The sequence below is a fragment of the Echinops telfairi genome, unplaced genomic scaffold, assembly GCF_000313985.2.
Source record: "Echinops telfairi isolate 266 unplaced genomic scaffold, ASM31398v2 ScPeMD7_2573;HRSCAF=3158, whole genome shotgun sequence".
NCBI lineage: Eukaryota > Metazoa > Chordata > Mammalia > Afrosoricida > Tenrecidae > Echinops > Echinops telfairi.
In genome coordinates this window covers 2,712,901-2,735,040 of record NW_022106471.1, presented here as the reverse complement: position 1 = coordinate 2,735,040, position 22,140 = coordinate 2,712,901, and the positions used below count along the sequence as shown (strand labels likewise).

The 22,140-nt window shown below is 45.0% G+C and overlaps 1 protein-coding gene across 1 annotated transcript; it reads left to right on the top strand.

The window, feature by feature from the left end:
- The first annotated feature begins 13,606 nt into the window (after window positions 1-13,606).
- On the top strand, window positions 13,607-19,640 carry LOC101662906 (gastrokine-3-like). Its single transcript, XM_013006543.1, has 5 exons — window positions 13,607-13,618; window positions 13,794-13,928; window positions 15,521-15,628; window positions 18,333-18,474; window positions 19,546-19,640. The coding sequence occupies exons 1-5, from the start codon at window positions 13,607-13,609 to the stop codon at window positions 19,638-19,640; spliced, it is 492 nt and encodes a 163-aa protein (XP_012861997.1).
- The last annotated feature ends 2,500 nt before the right edge of the window (window positions 19,641-22,140 follow it).

Below are 22,140 nucleotides of genomic sequence, written 5' to 3'. Positions count from 1 at the left end.
ATTTCAGTAAACAAGCATAGAACAAAAAGAGAAAAAGTGCAGAGGGTGGCACGCTGTCATTCATTATGAGCGGATTATGCAATTCCTGAAAGTGTTCAAAGAGCTAACAATATTGTCCGAACAACTGTTGTAAATTCAGCAGAAGCAGAAAGGGGTTTTTGAAAGGTGAATATAATAGGTTCAGAAAAGTTGTCTATTGCTGGTATATCAAACACAATGACTATTGTCTAATTGGCCTACCTCTCAGGAATGGGATCTGACTCCTACGGTGAAAAGATGGTTAAGGATCAACCACACAGCTGATGATACTCGGATGACTGAAGAATACTGCAAGTGAGGATGCTAACCAAGAAACAATATGGAAATATCTTAACTGCTTTATTGTCTTTTGCCTGGTATTATTTAATATTTTTCATTAATATTTTTAAACTCTTAACGTCTAGTTTAGTGAACCTCTTTTATTGTTCTTTAATTATTAACTTATGAAATAATAAAGTAGCTTTCGGTATAACTTTTTTTTAGACTTAAAACTGTCATTAGGGCAATGAACCAGTTGTTAAATTATTCGAATCCCACCACTGCCCAGATCCAAAGGAATGTTCTGAAGATAAAGTCCTGAAACCATCATAAATAGAATTCAGAAGAGTGATGTTCAGATGTTCAGATACAGTATCAAAGGATGGAGGAAATGTTCCAGAGAACAACAAAAAGAATAGAAAAACTAGAAACACTGCAGCAAATAGAATTTCAGGAGTTAAATAATATGATCTCATGCTGCTATGATTATGGAGTGGATATCTCCGTTTGTGTTAGGATTCTTAGGGTAGACACCCAGGAGAATATGAATGGATTGTATGGAATTTCTATTCCCAGCTGTTGTGGTAGCCCCGTATCACTTTCCACAATGGTCACACCCACCAGCTGTGCATGAGAGTTCTGATCTCTGCATCCTCACGAATGTAAGTTGTTTTATGTTTTTTGTGTGTGTTTTTAATGAGACTATCATTGTTGGTGCAAGGTGATAGCTCAGTGTCTTTTGATTTACATCATTTGGATTTCATTTCAGGTGAACTGTCTATGTCCTTTGTCCAATTTATTGGATTGCTTTTTGTTGTTGTTTTCTTATTTCAGTATTGCAAATTTCTATAGACTTTAGAGATGAGCCCCTTGTGTCATTGCTAAAGATTTTTATTCTGTCTGTGGGTTCTCTTTTGACTCCTTTGCTGAAGCCTTTTGATGTGCATCAATGTCTTACTTGCAGTAGCTCCGTCATCTCTTTTGTCCTCTGTGTGTGCTTCCTTTGTTGTGTTTTGTGGCGTGTCTGGGGCCTGCCCCTATTCTCTCACTGCTGACCTTCGTAGCTCTGAGGTTGACATGTGGGCTTTGACCCATCTTGAGTTCAGTTTTGGACATGGAGTCGAGCGGTAAAGGTTCTGCTTTATTCTTCTGCAGATGGATGTCCGATTTTGCCAGCACCATTTGTTGAAGCAACTCTCTCTTTCTCATTTAATGTTGTTGGGCCTTTGTTGAAGATCAGTCGTCTGTAGGTGGGTGAATTTATTTCTGGGTTTTCTATTCTGTTCCATTGGTCTATATACCTATCATTGTATAGGCCCAGGCTATTTTGACTATTGTGGCTATGAAATGGATTTTGAGGTCAGGCAATGAGAGACCCCCATAAAGATTTACAGCCTTTTTTCTTTGTCCTATAGAGTCGCTAAGAGTCAGAAGCAACTCAATGGCAATGAGAGTTGAACGAATTTTTTAGTGAGTTTCGATTTTCCTAGATGTATATTTTACACATTCCATGTTCCCATTAATAATGGATGTTTGCAAGTATTTCTTTAATGAGTCATGCATTAAAGAGGCTGCACGATTTTTGCTATTAGAGACATTTAAAGAAAAAATAATTAATATGGCGAATGCTTTTCCAAACGAGAGTCTCAGCAGTATCTCCCATCCCACCTGCTCTTAGCAATTTATCTTTGCCACATCACTCATTAGCCTTCAAAGGGTAGAGCCAGCATCCAAAGCCCAGACAGCTGGACGTCCTACAAGCTGAAGCCCACAATCCTACCTAACATTGCTTTGAAGACCATTATCTTGCTTAATTCATCTTTTCCACAGTCCACTGAAGTATTTCTATTACTCTCTTAGGGCTACCATACCGAAGAGCCACACCCTAGGGTGGTGTGTAAGAAACAGATCATCTCACCCCTCAGGGGACTATAAGGTAGTCTGCTTCTGTAAATATTTACAGCTCCCGAAACCTCATTAGAGGGTGGCTTTGAGTCAGGACCTGCTTGGTGGCAGTGTGTGTGTTTTCTGCTTTATGTTAACATATGAGTTCACGTGGGAAAATTCCAGGAGGGAGTACGCAAGCGTTCAGAAGAGTACAAGAGTGTAAAGTTATTTGTAAGATGCTTAATAATGTGGTGATACGATCTAAGGGTTTGTTTTTAAGAAACAAGACTGTACCTCATGAGGCTCGCCTGCCATCCAATCTTTTTCCAGATTACAATTTCTGCTTCCAAGAGGCCAGGGGCTCACTTCCACCTTTCAGTGTGATGCAAAATTGTTTTCCTCTGGCCTCTGGGGTGTGATGGTTTCCAGTTATGAAGCTCTACGTTCCCTTTATCCGTCATGTTCTGGTGTCCACCAGGGGGAAGGGACAGGCCTGGAAAGTCCAAGCTCCCCACCCACCAATTCGCATCTGACCTTCTCCCTCATGGAGGCCTGCCTTGCTGACGGCCAGAGTCCCTGCCAGTTGGTAATCTGCAGTGGAGTTTAAAGCCAACGTCTCATATCTAGACTGAGGATTAACACCTCTGTGGATTTGATGGAGAAGGGGGCTCAGAAGCCCCCTTGATAAGTGTGCGCCTTATCAAGGGACCACTCAGGTCTCATCCGCTTTACGATTTGAGGTAAAGTGCCTGCAGCCACTGAAGTTAGGGAGGGACAGCTCTTCCCAACTCCAAGAGAGAAAATAGCAGTAGCCCATGTCCCTCCCCAGGGCCTGGGATGACTCTGAGGAGCTGCTCCTAGAACTGAGACCCTCCCATAGCATCTTCATCGGGAGCTAATGGGCCCACATATCACTCTGACCAAACGCCAATGGCGTCTCCGCGTGAGCCAGTGAAGTCTTTCTAAAACCCTCTAGTGCAGAGGTTCCCAAATGTGCTTGGCCTGTTGCTACCTTTTTCAGACCAAAAAGAATACCGAGGTCCCCCTTGGTCACTACAATCTTTAGTACTACAGCCCATAGTCCAGGATAGAGTAGGTACCTGCTTTTGCAGCTCTACCCACCACCGCCACCTGCCTCTGCGCATTCTAGTGCCCCCTAGGGCAGCGGTTCTCAGCCTGTGGGTCAAGACCCCTTTGGGGGTCGAATGACCCTTTCACAGGGGTTGCCCGATTCATCACAGTAGCAAAATGACAGTGATGAAGTAGCAACAAAAATAATTTGATGGCTGGGGAAGTCACCACCACATGAGGACTTGTATGAAAGGGTCGTGGCATTAGGAAGGGTGAGAACCAGTGCCCTGGGGGTGTATTGGGCTAATGGTTTCCATTGCATAGATGATGAAAGCAATCCGTGCCCTCGGCCACAAAGCCCCTAGACTTCTCCAGCCACACTTCTCATGGCTGAGCCCGTTAGGCGCTTTTCTTTAGCCAAACACCTTTTGGTGCCTCAAGAGACAACCTTTTTTCCTTCAGGTCATTCCCACTGGTTTGCGCTTGCTCCAGCTTCCTCCAGGGATACCGCCTTCCCCTGCTCAATACCAGCTTCTCTGGGTTGGGTTGGCTCCTTTCTTTTAGCACTGCATGCCCCAGGTCCCGAGAACCCCTCAGTCCCAAGCAACTCAGAGCAGTTAGTCAACCTACATTCCCATTCCAATGACATACTTGCCGAGCTGTTTCTCAGAGAGACCTGGTCCCCTCCCTCCATCGACCATCATCCCCCAACACGCACTCCCTCACATCTAAATACAGTTGCAGCAGGTACAGAATCTCCTGTCAACTTGCGAAGGGGTGAAGTTTAGTCTGTCAACCAGGCCATGGCCAATGAGGCCTCTGTGTGGACATGGCCTTCTCCAGAGGATTCTAGGAATTCCTATCTTCCTCCCTGGAGGCAGGCCACACACTAGCTCTCGGCTACACATTGCTGTCCACAAGCCACAAGGAGCCACTCTGAAGGCAGCCAGAGTCCTGGAGCTGGAGGAGCTACGTGGAGACCCACACCAGCGCTGAGATGCTTCTACTGCCACTGGATTCACAAGACTTTCCACCCACAAGCCTGTGGTCTTCCATTACATGTGTTGTGTAAGTCTAAAGAGTATTTATGGACTAGTCTCAGACTCTTGAACTTGATCTGGACTGGGCTGGGATGTTTTCTTAATATACAATTACAATTACTCTTTTATATAAAGCTCTTTCTTATATGCATATGTGTCTATACATTTGTTTCTCTAGTCCACTTGGACTAACACAACAGTCTTCATTGTTAGTCTCTCTCATGACAAGATTTTCTTTTTCTTGCACTTTTTGTTGTTGCTCTTGTTGTTAGGTACCATTAAATCAGTCTGGACTCATAGCTAGACCCTATGTGCAACAGAATGAAGTACTCCCAGGCCTGCACCATCCTCATAATTATTATAGTTGCACCCATTGTTGCAGTCACTATGTTAATCCATGTTGTTATGGAGCTTTCTATTTTTTGATGACCTTGTACTTTATCAAGCATGAAGTACTTTTCCAGGGACTTGTCTCTTCTGATAACAAGGCCAAAGTATGTGAGATGAAATCTTGCCATCATCAAGTCTAAGGAGCATTCTTGTTCTTCTTCCAAGCCAGATCTGTCTGGTTTTCTCCAACATCCTATTTCAAGCGTATCAATTCTTCCACCGTCTTCCTTATTCAATATCCATTTCTCACATGCATAGGAGGTGATGAGAATAGTATCGCTTGGGTCCTGCACACCTTCATCCTCAAAGTGACATCCTTGTTCTTCAACACTCTCAAGTGGTCGTGTGCAGTAGATTTCCCCATTGCAATATCCTGTTTGATTTCTTGACTGCTGCCTCCATGAGGATTGAAGGTGGTCCTAAGCAAGATGAAATCCTTGACAACGTTCATCTTTTCTCTGTGTATCTTGATTTCCATTAGCCCAGTTGAGGATTTTGGTTCAATCCATACAGAAGGATGAAGCCCTTGATCTTCAATAGCAAGTGCTTCGAGTCCTCCTCACTTTCAACAAGCAAGGTTGTGTCTGTCATCTGCATAGTTTTTGCTTCTTGGATTATTTTCTCAGCCTACAGATTAAAAAGTATGGTGAAAGGGTTCAACTCTGATGCATACCTTTTAAAATTTTAAATCATGTAGTATACTCTTGCTCTTTTTGAAGGACTGTGCTGTTTCGATAGCTCCATGTACAAGTTCCACATGAGCACAATGAAGTGTTCTGGAATTCTCATTTTTCTCAATGTGATCCAGAGACTTTTTATGATCCACATAGTCCAATGCCTTTGCATAGCTAATAAATCACAAGTGTACATCTTTCTGGTATTCCCTGCTTTCAGCTAAAACTCATCTAAAGTCAGCAAAGCTATGGCTCTTCTCTCAGGAATAAGGGTGGAGGGTCCACACACCTGCAACCACTAGCAAACTTTTCAGAATCTGTGGTGGCCCAATGGTTAAGCACACAGTTGGTGCCTAAGACTGACCGTTCACACTCAGCCTGTGCTCCGCCCTCGCTGTCTGCTTGCCGTCTCCTGGAGCGTCGTCCTGGCTGTCAGCAGTCAGGGAAACCCCATAGAGCAGGTTTGCTCTGTAACACACGGGGTCACTGTCAAGGTCAGCTCCGTGGCATCCTACAGCAAGGCCTTTACATAAAACTTTAGGAGGCTTATTTCAGAGCCCATTCAAATACCATGGGCCCCTGTAAGAAGCTCTCTGTAAGAAAGGAATTGGTCACAGATAACCCTGGAAAGCCTGCGGTCAGCTGCCTAACAAGTTAGCATGGACTGAATCTCGCTTGCCAATTTCCTGGGCCTGAAGTGGTGGGAGAACTGGAGCCAGTGGGTGTTAGGTGAACACAAAATTGAAGTAACTCACCCCAGGTAGATACGGATGCAACGAGGTAATATCATTAGAAAACTGTGCCTGCACAGGACAAAGGGCCTTTATTCTGAAAGAATCTTTGGGGCCGGGAGCTAAAGAGGACACAGGAAATGCTGAAATGCTGAAAATGCAGGGAAACGGGGCTGGAGAGCAGAATACATTGGGCCCGAGGCTGCAGGTGCCCTAGAACCTGCCTCTAAGGCAACAGAAGGGGCTGGGAAAGGGGGGACTTGAAAAGCACCCCAAACCAAATCAAAGCCACCGCCATCGAGTTGATTCTGATTCATAGCAATCCTATATGGGGTTTCAGAGACTGCAAATCTCTACCAGAGCAGACAGCCTCTTCTTTCTCCCGCAGAGCTCTTAGTGGGTTTGAACTTCTCACCTTGTGGTTAGCAGCCCAACGCTTAGCAAGCAGTGCCGCCAGGGCTCCTTCTTGGAAAGGACGGTAGATACTAAATGAAGATCATGACAATTGGATAAAGAAATATAAAACCAGTGGCTGATGCATGAGACAACCAGACACCAAACTCATTCCCATCGAGTCAAGACCAACTCGTAGCAACCCCACAGACAGGGTAGAACTGCCCCTGTGGATTCCCAAGACTAATTCTTTACAGGAGTAGAAAGTCCCGACTTTCTCCTGCACAGCCACTGGTGGTTTCAAACTGCTGACCTTGCAGCTTCGAGCTCAACGCCACCCAGGCTCCTCCGAGGAGAAAAGAAATCATTAAAAGCAGTCCGACCAAACTAAGGAAGGCTCTCAGAGTGAGCGTTTGTTCATGGGCCGCAATGACATGGCTGATTATTGATTCATGTCCATTTGCTTAGGCATCAGAGAAGAAATACAAGTGTGGGGAGCCCAGACAGACAGCGCTTTAATAATTAAAATAATAATAATAAACCCTCAGTTGGGATGCTCTGCAAAATCAGCAGGAGGTGTTAAATGTCTGTATCCTTACAGGGCTGGATCTAGAAGTCTGTGTTCCAGGAGGTAATCAGAAGAAATAAGATAAGGATGAGGAAGTCTTTGCTTTACAGCAGGCCGTATGTACATTAAAAGAAAATCAAGGGTATTTAGCAAACACCAACAAGCACCGGAGTCCAGGCAGAGATGGCTTGCTCTTGCCAGAGGCAACAGGATGTAAGATAAAAGGCACGCAGCTTCGCAGAGGCCTGGCTTTCCCTGAAAATGCAAGAGCAAATGCATCAACAATGTGGATGTCACTCACTCCACTAAGCTTATCACTGTAGTATCATTGGAGTTTATGAGAGGAGCCGTTTCTTCTTGGCATACATACTCTTCAGATTTGAGTTGTCTTCCTCATGCTTATCCAATAATTAATTTCACTGTTTGCCATATCAATGTGTATGTGATATGTGCCTGTATAGAGTGTCCTGTAGATGTGTATAAATTACACAATAAATGTGCATATGTATGTATAACTGCACATGTAGAGGGTTGCTATGAGTTGTCTTGTGTGTGTATATAATATATAATACAGGCAGATGCTAGATACACACACATATACACTCCCACCAAGGTAAGTAAAAAAACGGTGTCACTATGGTTCCAGCTCATAAATGCATGTGTTTATTCCCAAAAAACATATTGAAACGTGTCTCTGCCGTGAGTGTGTGGCTGCAGACAAGGTCCCTCACTGAAACACTTGTCTTTGCCTCGTTGGAGCGCCTTCGACAACTGAGTCCCCTCTGCGGGTAGCCTCTGAAGGCCATGGCCGCTGCTTGCAGGGGTTCTGAAGAGATGGATTTTGATAAGTTTTCTTGAAGCGTACAAGATGATGGTGGGACTTATTGGGAAGAAGTTATAAGAACACTGAACATTGTGCTCATGAGAAAGAGGCCAGAAAAATTGTCCCCCCCCAAATGTTTTTCCAGCATGCCAATGTCCCAGCTTCAAAGGTAGCAAGGGCGGTCTGACGAGAATGTTGTTGGGGAACCTTACCCCATCCACCTGCCAGCCCTAATCTTGCCCCTCAGATTCTCTTTATTCCCCAAGCTCAAAGAATATTTCAAAGGAGCAGAATCTGAGTGCCTCACAGTGCCAAAACTTCTGTCCTGATGTGCTGTCAATCAAAAAGCATAGTAATTTGAAGGGGAGGGTTTTGGAGATGGAAGCACCAGCTTCAGAAATGTCCAGACCAGTGGTTCTCAACCTGTGGGTCACGACCCCTTTGGGGGTCAAACAATCCTTTCACAGGGGTCGCCTAAGACCATCGGAAAACACATATTTCAGATGGTCTTAGGAACCAAGACACTCCTCTATCTGTCTCCAGGCAGGTCCACCCACATGCAGATATGCCCACCTATGAGTACCCGGCGTGAAGACTGTTACCCATGCTACACCATGCTTCAACACATTTCATTTCTTTGTCATTAGAAATAAATATTTCACAATGTATAATGATATATTGGTTTTGTGATGAATCACTATGCTTTAATTATGTACAATTTGGAATCATGATAAGACATCTTGCATATCAGATATTTACATGATGATTCATAACAGTAGCAAAATGACAGTGTTGAAGTGAAAATAATGTTATGGTTGGGGGTCCCCACCACATGAGGACTGGCATTCAAGGTCGCGGCATGGAGAAGGTGGAGAACCACGGGTCTGGACTTATATAGAGGGAGTGGGGAGGGACAACAGTTTCACATTTTCTTTCAGAAACCTTGCTGTGGTTTTGTAACAGTATTTGATGACTGACCCTCATATACACAAGGACAGCTCCCCAAAGCAGCGCTCTTGGGGTAGAAGGGGGAATGCAGGGAGGCTGAGCCTCCGGAGTCCTAGACCTGGGTTCAAGTCCAGACTCTGCATAACAGCTCTGTCCTAGTTAAAGCTTAATCGGTAAAATGGCTCAATAAGCCTTGCTCTGCTTAGCCCAACAGTGGGTCATAAGGAGTCAAGAACGTATGACTCAAAAAGTAATTTTCAAACTTTAAAGTGCTTTAGATACATGCATAGATGTATTTTATATATCAAGGAGCTCTGGTGGCGCCGTGGTTAAAGCACCAGGCTGCTAGCCAAGAGGCGGGTGGTGCAAACCCACCAGTTACTGGGCAGGAGAAAAAGAGAGTAGTCTCCTTCTACAAAAACTACGGCCTGGAAAACCCTATTAGGCAGCTGTACTCTGCCTGATAGGGTCTCTGTGAATCTGAATCAACTCAACAGGAGGAAGTTCATGTGTATATATGTATATGTATATAATATCACACTATATATCATACATCTGATATGTATCACTATACATATATATATATAGTGATATATATATATATCACTATAATATATATCACTATATATATATAGTACTACTGGCAAGCACTGCTAAACTGTCCAGAAGGTACAAAGATAAATGATATACCATCATGCAATCAATTTACTCATTTCCCGTATAAATGGTTGAACACCTACTCTATGCTAAGTGCCATTCTCAATACTTCAGAAAGTTCACAGAAAACTGGATGGAAGTGATAATACTTTTCCCACCCATGATGGAGCTCTGGTGGCAGCTTTGGACTTCGAACCGCAAGGTCGGCAGTTCAAAGCCCCCAGCCGCTCTGTGGAAGAAAGATGAGGCTGTCTGCTCCCGTAATGATACACAAAGCCTTGGAAACCCCATCTCGGGTCACTCTGAGTCAGAGTCGACTCAGTGGCCGTGGGTTGGAGATTCCGCACAGAGCAAAATGAAATCCCTAACCTTCTAGCATGTGGAGTCCACTGGCATACCTGTGCAATTTAAGAGTGATCAGATAAAGACACGAATCAATATAGCGTAGCAACAAATATCCAGAGCACAAGAGAAGTCCCAGCAGAGGCTTATGGCATTTCAAATTGAGAAAAGATGGCATTTGGTTGGGAGTGAAGGGGAAAAAGGCTGGTGAGAGGGCAGCTATTCAAATACACTGTGGGAAATTGGTAGGGGGGAGGAGTAAGGAGCCTCAAGGCATGCACGCAGGCATGGGTGGCCCCTGGGGCACAGTGCAGACTGCGGTATGCTTACATCTGCCATAGGTGGGAAAGAAACATAAACAGGGCTGCCAAGGGCACTTGGGGCTCAATCATGGCAGATCTCTGATGACTTAGAGGAGGGACAGGGTCAGAAGAGCTGGCGAGGAGGTGGAATGGATGGCGTCAGCAATAGAGAGCAAGAACAAAGTGGTTTTCAAACTTTCTTCCAGTGGCGCGGAATTGAATACAGAGGCTGAAACATTGCTTATTTGCAAACCTACGCACCTACATTTTGACAACCATGCAAGCACTATTACCATAAGCCCAAGAAACAAACTCATTAACAAAAACCAAATCTCCGAGCATTGGATCATTCCCTACTCCTAGAACTGTCCCGTGGGGTTTCCAAGGCCGCCATCTGTGTGGAAACAGGCTACGCATCTTTAGCCCTTGGTGCAGCTGGTTCTATGGTCTCAGGCATGTCACGCGTTTGGAGACGAGGCCTGCTGGTTCCTGAAACTCATTCCTTTAATCCATTTATGTCTTCAGTCACATATTAGGGAGGACATGCTCTGTTTGTCGTTTTTTGAAGCAGCAAGTTCAGTGCCCACAGTACTCGATGTAAATGGGCGATGGGAACTTCACGTTGATGGTCTCAGGGACTTTCAGGCTGCCCTGGGTTCAGATTACATCATACTTATGTTTCTCTTGTTCTTTTTGCATCTGACACTTCCTTCTTTGATGATTCCAATTCTCAGTCTCACTCAGGCTCCATTTCCTTCAGGAGAACTATTTGTCCCTGGCTTCCTGGAATCGGATTCAAGTAGGTGGGCCACCACCAGTGAGTATGGGAGAAACAAATTAAATGATGAAAATAATAAAAACTAAAAGTTAGCATACGAAAAGGACTAAACTGGTGTTTGTCTTGCCATTTAAAGTCAATCGTTCCTGGATCGTTTAATTGTGTCCCCAAAATTCAAATGGTGAAGTCCTACTGTTGTCCCTGTGAATGTGACAGTGTTTGGAAGTAGATTTTTGGTGGAAGATGTGATCCATTAAGTTAATGAGGTCATCAGGGAGGGAAGTAGGCCCTATTGTCTTCTGAGTCGCGTCTATAACAGGGCAGACTAGACCGGAAGACAGGGCCACACAGGGGAAGACAGGCACCCTGTGAAGATGAATCTGAAAGCCAACGTTCTCCAAGAAGCACTCAGGGATTTCAGATGCTGGGGGAGACCAGGAAGGATTGTCCTCTTGCATGCAGAGAGAGGTGGGGGGGGTCCTGCCAAAGCTCTGCAGTTTTACTCTTGGAGCCCATCCCTGTGAAGCCAAAATTTCTGTTTTTCAGAATAGCCCACTTTGTGCTATGTTATTACAGCCGCCACTGGAAACGAAGGTGATTTCCTTATCTCTCAGGAGTACCAAGACTGGTTCATGGGTCTTTTCAGAGGGAGGAAGGAAAAATTATATCATCTATATTTATAATATAAATCTATTATAAATATAATTTAAAATACTGTATTATAACAAATCATAATATAATGATACATTAAACATATTATATATAATTAAATCTGTGAAGAGAGACAAACTGCGGAGTAAAAGCAAAATGTCAAGGTACAGAACAAGCGAAGTCAACAGAATAAGTTTGAAGAGGTGAAGTGAGGCCAGCTTCGTGGGTGGGCAGAGGGCAAGGTCGAACAATCGTGTGATTTCTGTGTTGGATGAAGACCTAGTCCAGATTGCTTTTCCATCAGTCTAATCTTACAGTTCCTCTCCATTTCTTTCAGCTTTGGAGGGCTTTTCTCAACCACCCCCACTGAGGTGAAATGTAAGGAACTGCTCTGGAATCGCAAAGTCGAAACAGTAAGCCCATTGATGTGTGCTGGGCCCATTAGGCAGCATCTGCTGTTCTCAGTCCTTACCTTAGTCGTTGAGGTCACCTGCCTGCCAGCCCACAAAGCCTTGTTCATTGCCATGTTTGCCTTGGGACCTGAGGAGTAAGCAGAGTAAAGGGAAACTGCTCAGCAGGCGTTACAGGGCCGCGATAACTGTGATTACATAAGTTAGCCTTGTCCCCTCCTGAATGGTACCTGGATCGTGGTCAACTGCCACCAAGTCTTTTATCACCACTGCAGCTGAGAGGTCTGGGCCTATATAAACCAAACTTAGAAGACAAATAGGATGTGGTAAATCCGATTATGCATGCAGTTTCTCGGGGTTTGAGAGAGGGGCAACATGAAATGCCTTGTAAGTATATATACATTTTTCTTCATATGGAAACATAGATGGTGCTGGGATCAAAGTAGTTAAGTAACCTATTTTTCCATGCATTCTTCACACCAAACCCAAGGAGATTCTCCAAATACTAATTTGATGCATGCCATGAAAGCCTGTCTAATAAATAATTTCTAAAGTCATTAATAGTATTTTTGGATTTAGTAAAAGTATTCTTATTTTAGGATCCTCTCTTTTTAGGTTCCTCTTACTTATAAGAGGAAGGAAAGCTTCAAATATTTAATATGTGAAACCCACCCTCCAAATACCTTAATGACCTATTGCTGCTACCAGCATCTCAGCCATCTCCTCGATTATAACCTACTGCACTATTTTTATTATTATTACTTATAAAGAAACTGTTTTCTTTTTTCTTTAAATGTGCATCTCACCTGTATGGTTGTCATGATAGTTAGACTCTTGCAAGGGGTATTGTGGCGATGGAGGAGAAGGGAATTCCTGTCCAGTGTAGCTGAAGTTGTGAGTGCACTTGAACTGGGTCGGCTTTAAGAAGATCGGATATAGAGGGGAAGATCAAGGTCACTGGAAGACTTTCACTGGAAGACTTTCTTGACCTACTCTCCTCCAACCCCACCAATTCTCTTTACTCTCTTTGATGCCTGAGATTCTTTCAACGGTCACACTGAGAGAGAGAGAGAGTAAAAGATGAATTGCAAACATTTCAGGAAGTATTAAAATCTGAGTAAAATAGATTTCAAAAGGAGGTGTTTATAGGAGATATAGGATGTTTTTTTCCTCAAGCCTGGTGAAATAATCTCGGGGAAAGGAGAGCAGAGGGGTGTCAGGCTCCAGAGGGGGTGTCCAGTTGTTGAGAGAAGAGAATAAGAGAAAAGTTACTGTTCAATTTGGCCTAAGGATTGCCTGACCCTACATGCAGATCAAGTGATCGATCTGAACACTTATTAGGGTGATTAGCAGTAGATGTAGAATAAGCCATTGCCTTAGGAAATAAAAGATCTTTTCAGTCAATGATAAAACGTTGCCTCTTGAGACGCCAGCGTACATCATCTCAACCACACCGAATGACAACTTCCTGCACACACAATGGGTCATGGAACATGACAAACAAGGAAAGCTGTATTATTTAAAGATTTCAAGTCCAGGCAGGGCTTCTGAGCTCATCTAAATTTAAGAGCGGGGGTATATAATGACTTGTTTGCATTTCAGATCTTGTCTTCTACTCTCTTGATCTTCCTCCTAACTCCATCGATGGCCTTGATGGTGAGTGAGGGTGGAGAGCGTTCAACCTGGCTCGTCCTCCTTTATCAAAAATATTTCCACTGCGATCATCAAATGCAACTTGCCTTAAATGTCTTGCGAGTGCCCCATAATTCTGCGAGGTTTGGGCAAAGTCGTGGACTTTCAGCTTTTTTCACTGCTTTGTGGTTTGATGCAGAACACCAGTGACAGCCGTGTGCTGGATGGGTCTTCTGGAACCCAAAGTATCCACGTGAATGCCTTCCGGGGCGTGGTCCGCCTCCGAGACAACAATGTCCTGAGTGAATGGGACGGCATCATGGACTACAAAAATGTAAGCTGTGAGATGCATTGATTACAACGCCAAAGAAAACCTTGTAGCCTGTGCTTTCCTGGCGAGGTGAAAGCGCTGTCTACGTGTGCTTGCTTTAGATCTGGGTCTGTGATGGGTCTAGAGGCGAGGAGACCGCTTTCCTGCCATTGCAGCAACTTCTTGATGTGCGGAGATTACAGGAGGCACTTCTCTGGTCTGCAAGGATCCCTGATCTCCTTGCATTCTTGTGGCCTGTAAACTTCACATGGCTACCACATACCTGCCCCGTCCGCCCACCCTGCCCTAATAAGAAAACCATTTAAAGAGCCTCCTTGTGTATCATCAGTATATATTGTAGAATAGGTTTGTCTGGACCTTAGAAATCTTAGTTTAACTCGCTTATCTCCTCAGATAATAAGACCCAGTAGAAAGATGTAAGATCGGGTAGCATGATTATATGTCTCCTCGTGGCCCTCTTAGGACTCTATATGACTACATAGCTCTTTCTTGGCTGTTGTGGACGTCCATTTCCTCATCGGCAAAATATCATCCATATCTGTCTCTCCAACAGGATTCGCAGAGGATTCAATGAAGCAAAGGCTCAGTTGCTTCCCTCTGTCCTACAAGGCCCCCTTGGGTCTAGCCCCTGTTGGTTGGAAGCCATTTGCCTCCCCTTTGTTTCATTCTCTTCATGGCCCCCTCTGAATGGACCCCTCAAACACAGAGCTCTCTCTGCTCGTACCTGTACCTGCCAGGGTCTTCTCCCCGAACACCAGGTCTACCTCTCTCCCTTAACACTGACCCGGCTCCTGATTTCTGCCGGGAGCTCAACGTCCTCTTCGAGCACACAGAGCCCAGGGATATTGAACTTTGTGGCAAAACAAGGACGGCTTTCTTCGACCAACATGTTCCATGGAAACATAGAGGAAAGAACCAAAGAAGTGAGGGCAGCTCTGGGTGGAGGAGGGTGATTCGGGCAAGGTGCCCTTGGGCCCCGTCAGACCCGCTGGAGAACCACTGCTCCGGTCGAAAGTGGAGAGGACAAATGGCCCAAAAGACAGACAGCCCCAGCATCACATGGAAGGGGGCGGCCAGTAGCAAGGTGGCCAAGAACAGACCCAGATTTAGAGTCTGAGGCTAGAGGTCCTGACTCCTTTTATCGTCAGAGAGGCCTTTATGCATTGCAGGACACGTTCACCAGCAGTAAATAGCTTGTCCATTCCCCTTTCTGACAACTCCATGGTGAGGGGCCAATAGTCTTCTCTCTCACGTGTCTAAGAAAATCAGCGTATGGCCAGACCATGATGGCCGATGCGTGGCAGAACAGAACCAGAATGTCCACGAAAAGTGGGTGCCAGAGCTGACCCCTGGCTTGGATTCCCACCAGCTTGTGAGCAGTGGCGGGGTTCCTAAGGGGATTGGGCAGCAGAGGCAGTATACCAGGGACCCTCAGGAGCAGCAGGGCTCTGTGTGTGGTGCCAGTCTTGAGCCCCACTCATTGCTCTGGACCCCAAGACAGCACTCTGCTCTGCTTAGTAAAAACAACCCTGAGCAACAGAAAGTGGGATTCCATTCATGGAGTGAATAAAATGTTTCTGCTGTCTTGCTTGAAGGCTCTCTTGGCAGCTAGGCTGTTTAGTAAGATGGCCTGTGTCCTGACCAAGATGGACAAAGCTGCCTTCCCGACTTTGGATGAAATGATCCGAGCCTTGGACCAACAGGTAAGAGAGACAGCCCCCTGGGGTCCCCGCCACCCTGGGTGTTTTACAGTTCTACATCCCAATCTTCCAGGACAATGCTTTGCTCCCAAGAATACTTAGCTCATGATCCTCTTTCATGCCCAGGAAATAGCACCACCTCGCAAACAACCCCAAGACCAGCCAGTGGCCCATTAAGTCAAATCACATTTTAATCAGTGAGATGTATAAATGATATCATTTTGTTGTCTTCCAGAAAGAGTTGAGGTATTCTTGAAGGATGCAAGTTGTTGAATATAAACAATAGAGTGAATTAACCAAGCATTGCATCTCCTCCTCCCGCGATACCACCCAGAGACAATGCATACTTTTCCCCCCTCTACCCCCAAACAGCTCCAAATCAAAGCTGTCTTTGATTTGGTTCCAACTCATGGCAACCCCAGACGTGTTAGAGTAGAACTGTGCTCCATGGATTTTTTTTCTGAAGCAGATTGCAAGGCCATTCATCCAAGGTGCCTCTGTGTAGACTTGAACCACATCCTTCCAATAGCAGCCAAGCATATTTTCCACTGATGCCACACAGGCACTCCCAAATGAAGCTGAAGTCTGCTGACACTCCCTCTCTGCCTCTCAAACCACAATAGTAGCCAAATACATTTAAAACCAGCAGGGGGACTTTTGAAATCATTGAAATCTGCTCACGGTTTACATGGACATCACTGTTGTCCATGGTGGGAAGGTTACTGACTTTGGGGGGGAAACTACTGTTCGGGTCATAAAAATAAAGTGTGTGATTTTATTTTTCAAAAGAAAAAAAACAACCTGAAAGTGTCCACATGGAAGAAGCATGCCAGGCTGTGCGATCCAAAGATGATAAATAATGTCATCCAAATACAAAGGAGGGAATGGTATCAGAGGTGAAATGGTGAACTCCTGGTTTTCAAAAGGCTATGGGTTACAGTGGAAGCCAAAAATCCATTTGTAAGATCCACACATAGATTAAGCCTCTGGTGACGTCCCTCTGACTATAGTCAAGGGATGTGAATAGTCATTATCAGACAAAGTATTATAGAGATGATTATAATAGATTAAAATGTTAACACCCTGTTTGGATGGTTACAGCATAGTATCTGATTTGATCCCCTTTTTGGCACATCTAAAAATTCTATGAGTTAAACAATAAGCGTGAAGGGGAAACACATGGGGTGGACTCTCCCATGAGTCCTCTCTGAACACAGACCAGTGATGTGCAAAGTCTAGCGATCATACAGAATACATACAGATGTAACTCGGTTAAAATCTAACACTTTATCATTTGATCTCCCTTTTGACCCATCTTAAAGTTGTTCTAGCTTTTAATCTTTTTTGCTATTATATTTTGTTATTGGTGTTAGCTTTTCTGACTCTGACTCTTGGTTTTATATGTTTTTCAGTATGCGACACCCAGAATGGTTGTGCCTAGAGAGACAATAATGGTTTCTTGGGGGTATGACAAGAGAGCTTGGGGATGGGGTGGGGGATAGGACACTAATAACAAGGAGTATAAGAAAAAATAAAATGTTCTAAAATTGGTGGTGGCGATGATTGTACAACACTTCTTAATATGATTGAACTATGGAATTGTGTGATGGGTGGACTATGTCCCAGTAAACTGTTTATAGAAAAAGAAAGTATTTCACTCATCGGATTTACCAAGTGGAAAAAAATATAGATACAACAAAGGATATTGAAATCATTCTCTGTTGCCATGAAGAAGAGATGGGGAAAGCACGGGGTGGGGGGTGGGGGCAGGTTTGGAAGAGTTGAGGAGTTAAAAAAGGCCAAGGAGACCTCGACTAAAGAAGAGTCCCCGGGGAAGACCCAAAAAGATTGTTCTGGAGCCGTATAATCATCTTGGGTCCAGATAAGATGTGGCCGCTAGAGGTCAAACTCAGGGACAAATTTAGGGTTACAATGATTTTAGTCAATCCAGTCCCTCGCATGTCTGTAGGCCAGGGTCTTCATTAGCTAGTGCTGCTTTAAGAGAAAGATCACGTGTGGATATCTGTAAAGAACATAAGTGTGTTTTCTCATGGTTCCACAGGATGGAAGTCCACATTCAGGGTGTGGCCTCCAGGAGAAGATTCTCCTTTGTCTATTTCAGCTTCTAGTGGCCAGAAATTCTTGGAGTTCAAGGTCTTGTAGCTTCATCGACCACATCTTCATCAGACAGTCTGCTTAACCCAGTTCATGTACACATTTCTCCGTCGATTGTGCTCTTGTATAACTCAGAAGTTTTGGGGCTTAGGATCTCACCCAGTGGTTCTCAACCTTCCTAATGCCACGACCCTTTAATACAGTTCCTCATGTTGTGGTGACCCCCAACCATAAAATTATTTTTGTTGCTACTTCATCACTGTCATTTTGCTACTGTTATGAATTGGGCAACTCCTGTGAAAGGGTCGTTCAACCCCCAAAGGGGTCTCGATCCACAGGTTGAGAACCACTGCTCTAACCTATATTGGTATGGCCTTCATGAATTGATTGCATTGCATGAGATTGCATTATGGGAAATGACTACATAATGTTAGCTTAGAACATATCCAGTTATAGGAACTAGGATTGCAACACATATTTTGGGAGAATATAACTCAAGCCATAAGAGCTAGATTCCCTGGTCTACATTCTTGCCCCCTTGCTGTATCATGTCTATATCTATCTCACTGTTTTGATATGCCACCTCTTACAGGATTTAAAGCAATACCCCTCCACTCGAGGCCTGACCTACACGGTTTTACCCAGCCGGGTCAAGAACTTGGCCCAGTATGGAATGCCCATCAAGGACCTGTGCAGAGCAGTCCCCACCTACTTTGCCAAGCAACAAAAAGAAGGTGTGTTAACAACCTCACTAGAAACCCCAATCCAGGATGCGCTAGAAGGAGTAGTAGTATTTGTAAGGTGCTCCGAATTCTAATGAGAGTTTTCAGGTCAGTGCCATTTCTTTATCGCTGGCTACGAACACCTTTAGATCTGGAGTGCACTGTCCCGTGGAGTCAAAGGTCATGTTCTGACATGCAGCGCCCTGAGGTTAACAGCTCTATCAGATGGTCGAATGGCAGTTCATCTTGACAGTGGAAGTTCATAGTCAGTGACGACCTTCACTTGACCTCTCGTCAACTTCATCAACGCCTGCCTCGTCAGCACTGTGCCGGCACCCCGATATTAGCCATCCATTGCTTTGGGGTCCTCTGGACTCTGTCACAATGCCAGAAGTTATGAGTATGAAATCCTCGGACTTTGAAATCATTCTTGGTCAGGAGTATTCCAGAGGTTGGGAACCTTATCAGAAGTATGTGGGAGGATTGGTGGAAAGCTTGGAAAACATTGTCAGAGAAGACTTTGAGATTTGCTGCCATTCCAGAAAATGCCTTCCCATTAGAGAAGTGGTTCTCAACCTTCCTAATGCCTTGACCCTGTAATACAGTTCCTCATGTTGTGGTGACTCCCAACCATAACATTAATTTTGTTGCTACTTCATAACTGTCGTTTTGCTCATCTTATGAAGTGGACATCCCCTGTGAAAGGGTTGTTTGACCCCCAAAGGGGTTGCGACCCACAGGTTGAGAACCACTGCTTTAGACTATTGTAGCCACTTACTTTCATCTTAGTATGAGTTAGCCTAACTTTCTTTATACTGGGAGGATCCGACAGGTAAGCAAGGCGAACCTGAAGGGAATCTAAGGGATAACTTAAGAGCCAGTGAACTAAATAGAAGGAAATGTGAAGGTCAGCAGTGCAGGGACAAGAGGGATCATTATTTTAGGGCCCTCGTCTTTTGCTACTAGAGTTAAAGTGAACCCAACATCTGGTGTAAGTGCAGCTGTATAATGCGTCCCTTTTATTCTGGGGTCCTACGGAAATGAAGGGATCGCCTCTTTTACAATTTATTCTCTTTCTTCAAGGTGTGGCGCTGGCAGTTGACCCCAACTCTTGTTTTGAAATCCAAATTCTGTCCTTTATGGGGATTGCCATCTGTGGTGAGATCCCCGGGCTCTGAACCTCCAAATTGGTCACGTGGAGAATGGATACACCTAGACGAGGCTGTCATCCTGGACTTGGCCCCAGAGGGCCCAGCCCTCACAGTACAGATAGGACACAGCTCATTCAACCCTCCACCTTCTGCCTTCTGACCAACACCCAGCATTGTAATCAGGAAAGTAGAGTGCCTTCCCCCCCCAGGCTAGAACAATAAAACTTCCTCTTGCCTCACTAATCTAACAGATGTTACATTGGACTCTCCCCGTCTACACAGTCCTCTCACAAGACAAGGTACCACGATCAGCCCAGAGCAGCATCACACACCAGCATGAGGTCCCGAGGGAAGTGCCTCTCCTAGGACCTCTCATCCTTAAGGGCCTCCCTTCAGGAGTCCCTTGGCAATTTTTTCTGAAAGAAAACCTTCAAAAATAAATGAAAAGACACTAATAAGGGCACTGAGGTAAGCTGTCTGGTCTGAGGCCACATCTCTGCAAATTGGTGCTGTGCTAGTCCGGGTACATTAGAGAAAAAAAATTCACAGAAACCCATATGTACAAGAGAGAGTTTTATATAAAGGGTAAGTGCATCAAGAAAACATCCCAACCCAGTGCTGCCCAAGCCAAGTCCAACATTAGCCCATATGTCCAACAACAATCCACAAAGTCCTCCTCCATCCCACAAAACATACGCAATGATGCCGACTGCAGGAGGAAAGCCGAATCAGTGAACATGTAAGCATCTCAGCGCTGGCAGGGATCTCCACACGGCTGCTCCAGCACCCAGGGCTGCATTGGGGTAGGTCCATGCAGCTTCTCCTTGGGGATGTCTTGCAGGAAGTGAGCCTTGCCAGTTAAAGCAGGGAACTGGCTAAGGGAACTGTACCCTAATCCGACCATCACAAAGCAAGAGACCCGAGAACTAGAAAGGTGAGGCTCACAGAGCCATTTATCTCTCCTCCCTTCAATTAACCCCACATGTGTTTATTGGCTGGGTTGGCACAATAAACTAACTACCGCTGGTGCTCAGATTCCAAGAAAATCTGTCCTCATGGGAAATGCCTGAGAGAGACCCAAGTGGAACGAGGCAGGCCACCAACTTTAAGTGGACCAGCCCCCTTGTCATAGCCCATAAGCACACCTTTCCAGTATAAATCGATAAGGGGCCTGGACTCCTAGCACTGGTTCTTTCACGACCCATTCCTATCTCGGGGGAGGTGGCTGTGTGGCTCAAATGGTTTCCTCTCAACGATTAACCTGCAGGTTGGCAGTTCAAACACACTCTGAGGCACCGCAGAAGAAAGACCTGACAAGCTGCTTCCAGAAAGATGACGGACAAGGCAACCCTAGAGAGCGTCAACGCTCTGACATCCCACCATTGGAATCAGTAGGACAACAATGAGCTAGGCTCCTGGGTCTGGTTTTGAATTGCCCATCCCTAGATCTGGGAGGGACTCAAACCGTACAGGACACCCTTAGCTTCCTTGCCCGAGTCACACAAATAAAGAGGAAGGATTATGGGACATACACCTGCAACTATTCACAGAAGGTCCTGTGGGAGTTTGGGGCGCTTTAAAATAAGACAGCACTGATTGGGGGAGCTGTAGAGTGTGTTTGAAGTGGTCAAACAGTGAATAAGAGAGGCTACTACCGACAGCCCAGCCTGCAGAAGGGGTAGCTCTACTGAGTCAAGTAGTAAGCAGTTTGGTTATCAGTCACAAGGAAGGGATGGAATGATGTAGGAAAGGCTTCTGATAAAGCTTTGGCTGGGCTTCAACAGATTAGGCAAGCCAGAGGCCCTGAACCTGTATATTTGGCTACATGAAGCTCTTGAAGTACAAGGCCTTTGGATGTATGCACATGCCAGATGTTGGCTCAGAGAAGTGGATGTTACAAGCTTTCCTCTCAAAGCGTGTTCCCTCGTGGTCCCAAGATGGCAAGTACACCTCCTAACCACAGCATCCTGTGTGCCTGAAAGGAAAGCACAATAGGAACAAGACAAAGGGCCACATTCTGTGCCATCTAAGTCTGTCCGTTTTCATTAGAAAAGAACAAAAACTTTGTTGAAAGACCCACTTTAGCAGACTTCCTCTTACACCCCATTGGTCAGAACCTCATCGGTTAATTCATTGGTCAACTGAAGATCCGTTACGGGGTAGGGAAAGTGACATTGCTTCATTTCTTAAGGAGAATAGGGTTGATTTAGATAGGCTTTTGCAACCTTAACATTCCTAACATTTGGGGCCAGAAAAGTCTTTGCCGTAGGGTTTATCCTAGGCATTGAAGGACGTTAACTGTGGCCTTGGTCTCAGTCACAAGATGTCAGTGATGCACATGAACACACACACACACACACAGTTGTGACCACCAAAACTGTCTCCCACCATGGCAAAATGTCCCCGGGTGGGAGGGGGCAAAAATCACACTCCAATCATAACCACTGATTTAGGACAGTCCTGCTGAATCCCCTAGAACTAAAGCAAGGATTATCTTCCCTAAAACTCAGTTCTTTTAAGCTGTCAC

Bases quoted from the DNA above. Each gene is read 5' to 3' on its own strand.
- LOC101662906 (XM_013006543.1), top strand. The intron at 13,929-15,520 runs GTAAGCTGTGAG...TCTTGCTTGAAG, and splicing joins GCATCATGGACTACAAAAAT to GCTCTCTTGGCAGCTAGGCT. The intron at 18,475-19,545 runs GTGTGTTAACAA...TCTTTCTTCAAG, and splicing joins TGCCAAGCAACAAAAAGAAG to GTGTGGCGCTGGCAGTTGAC.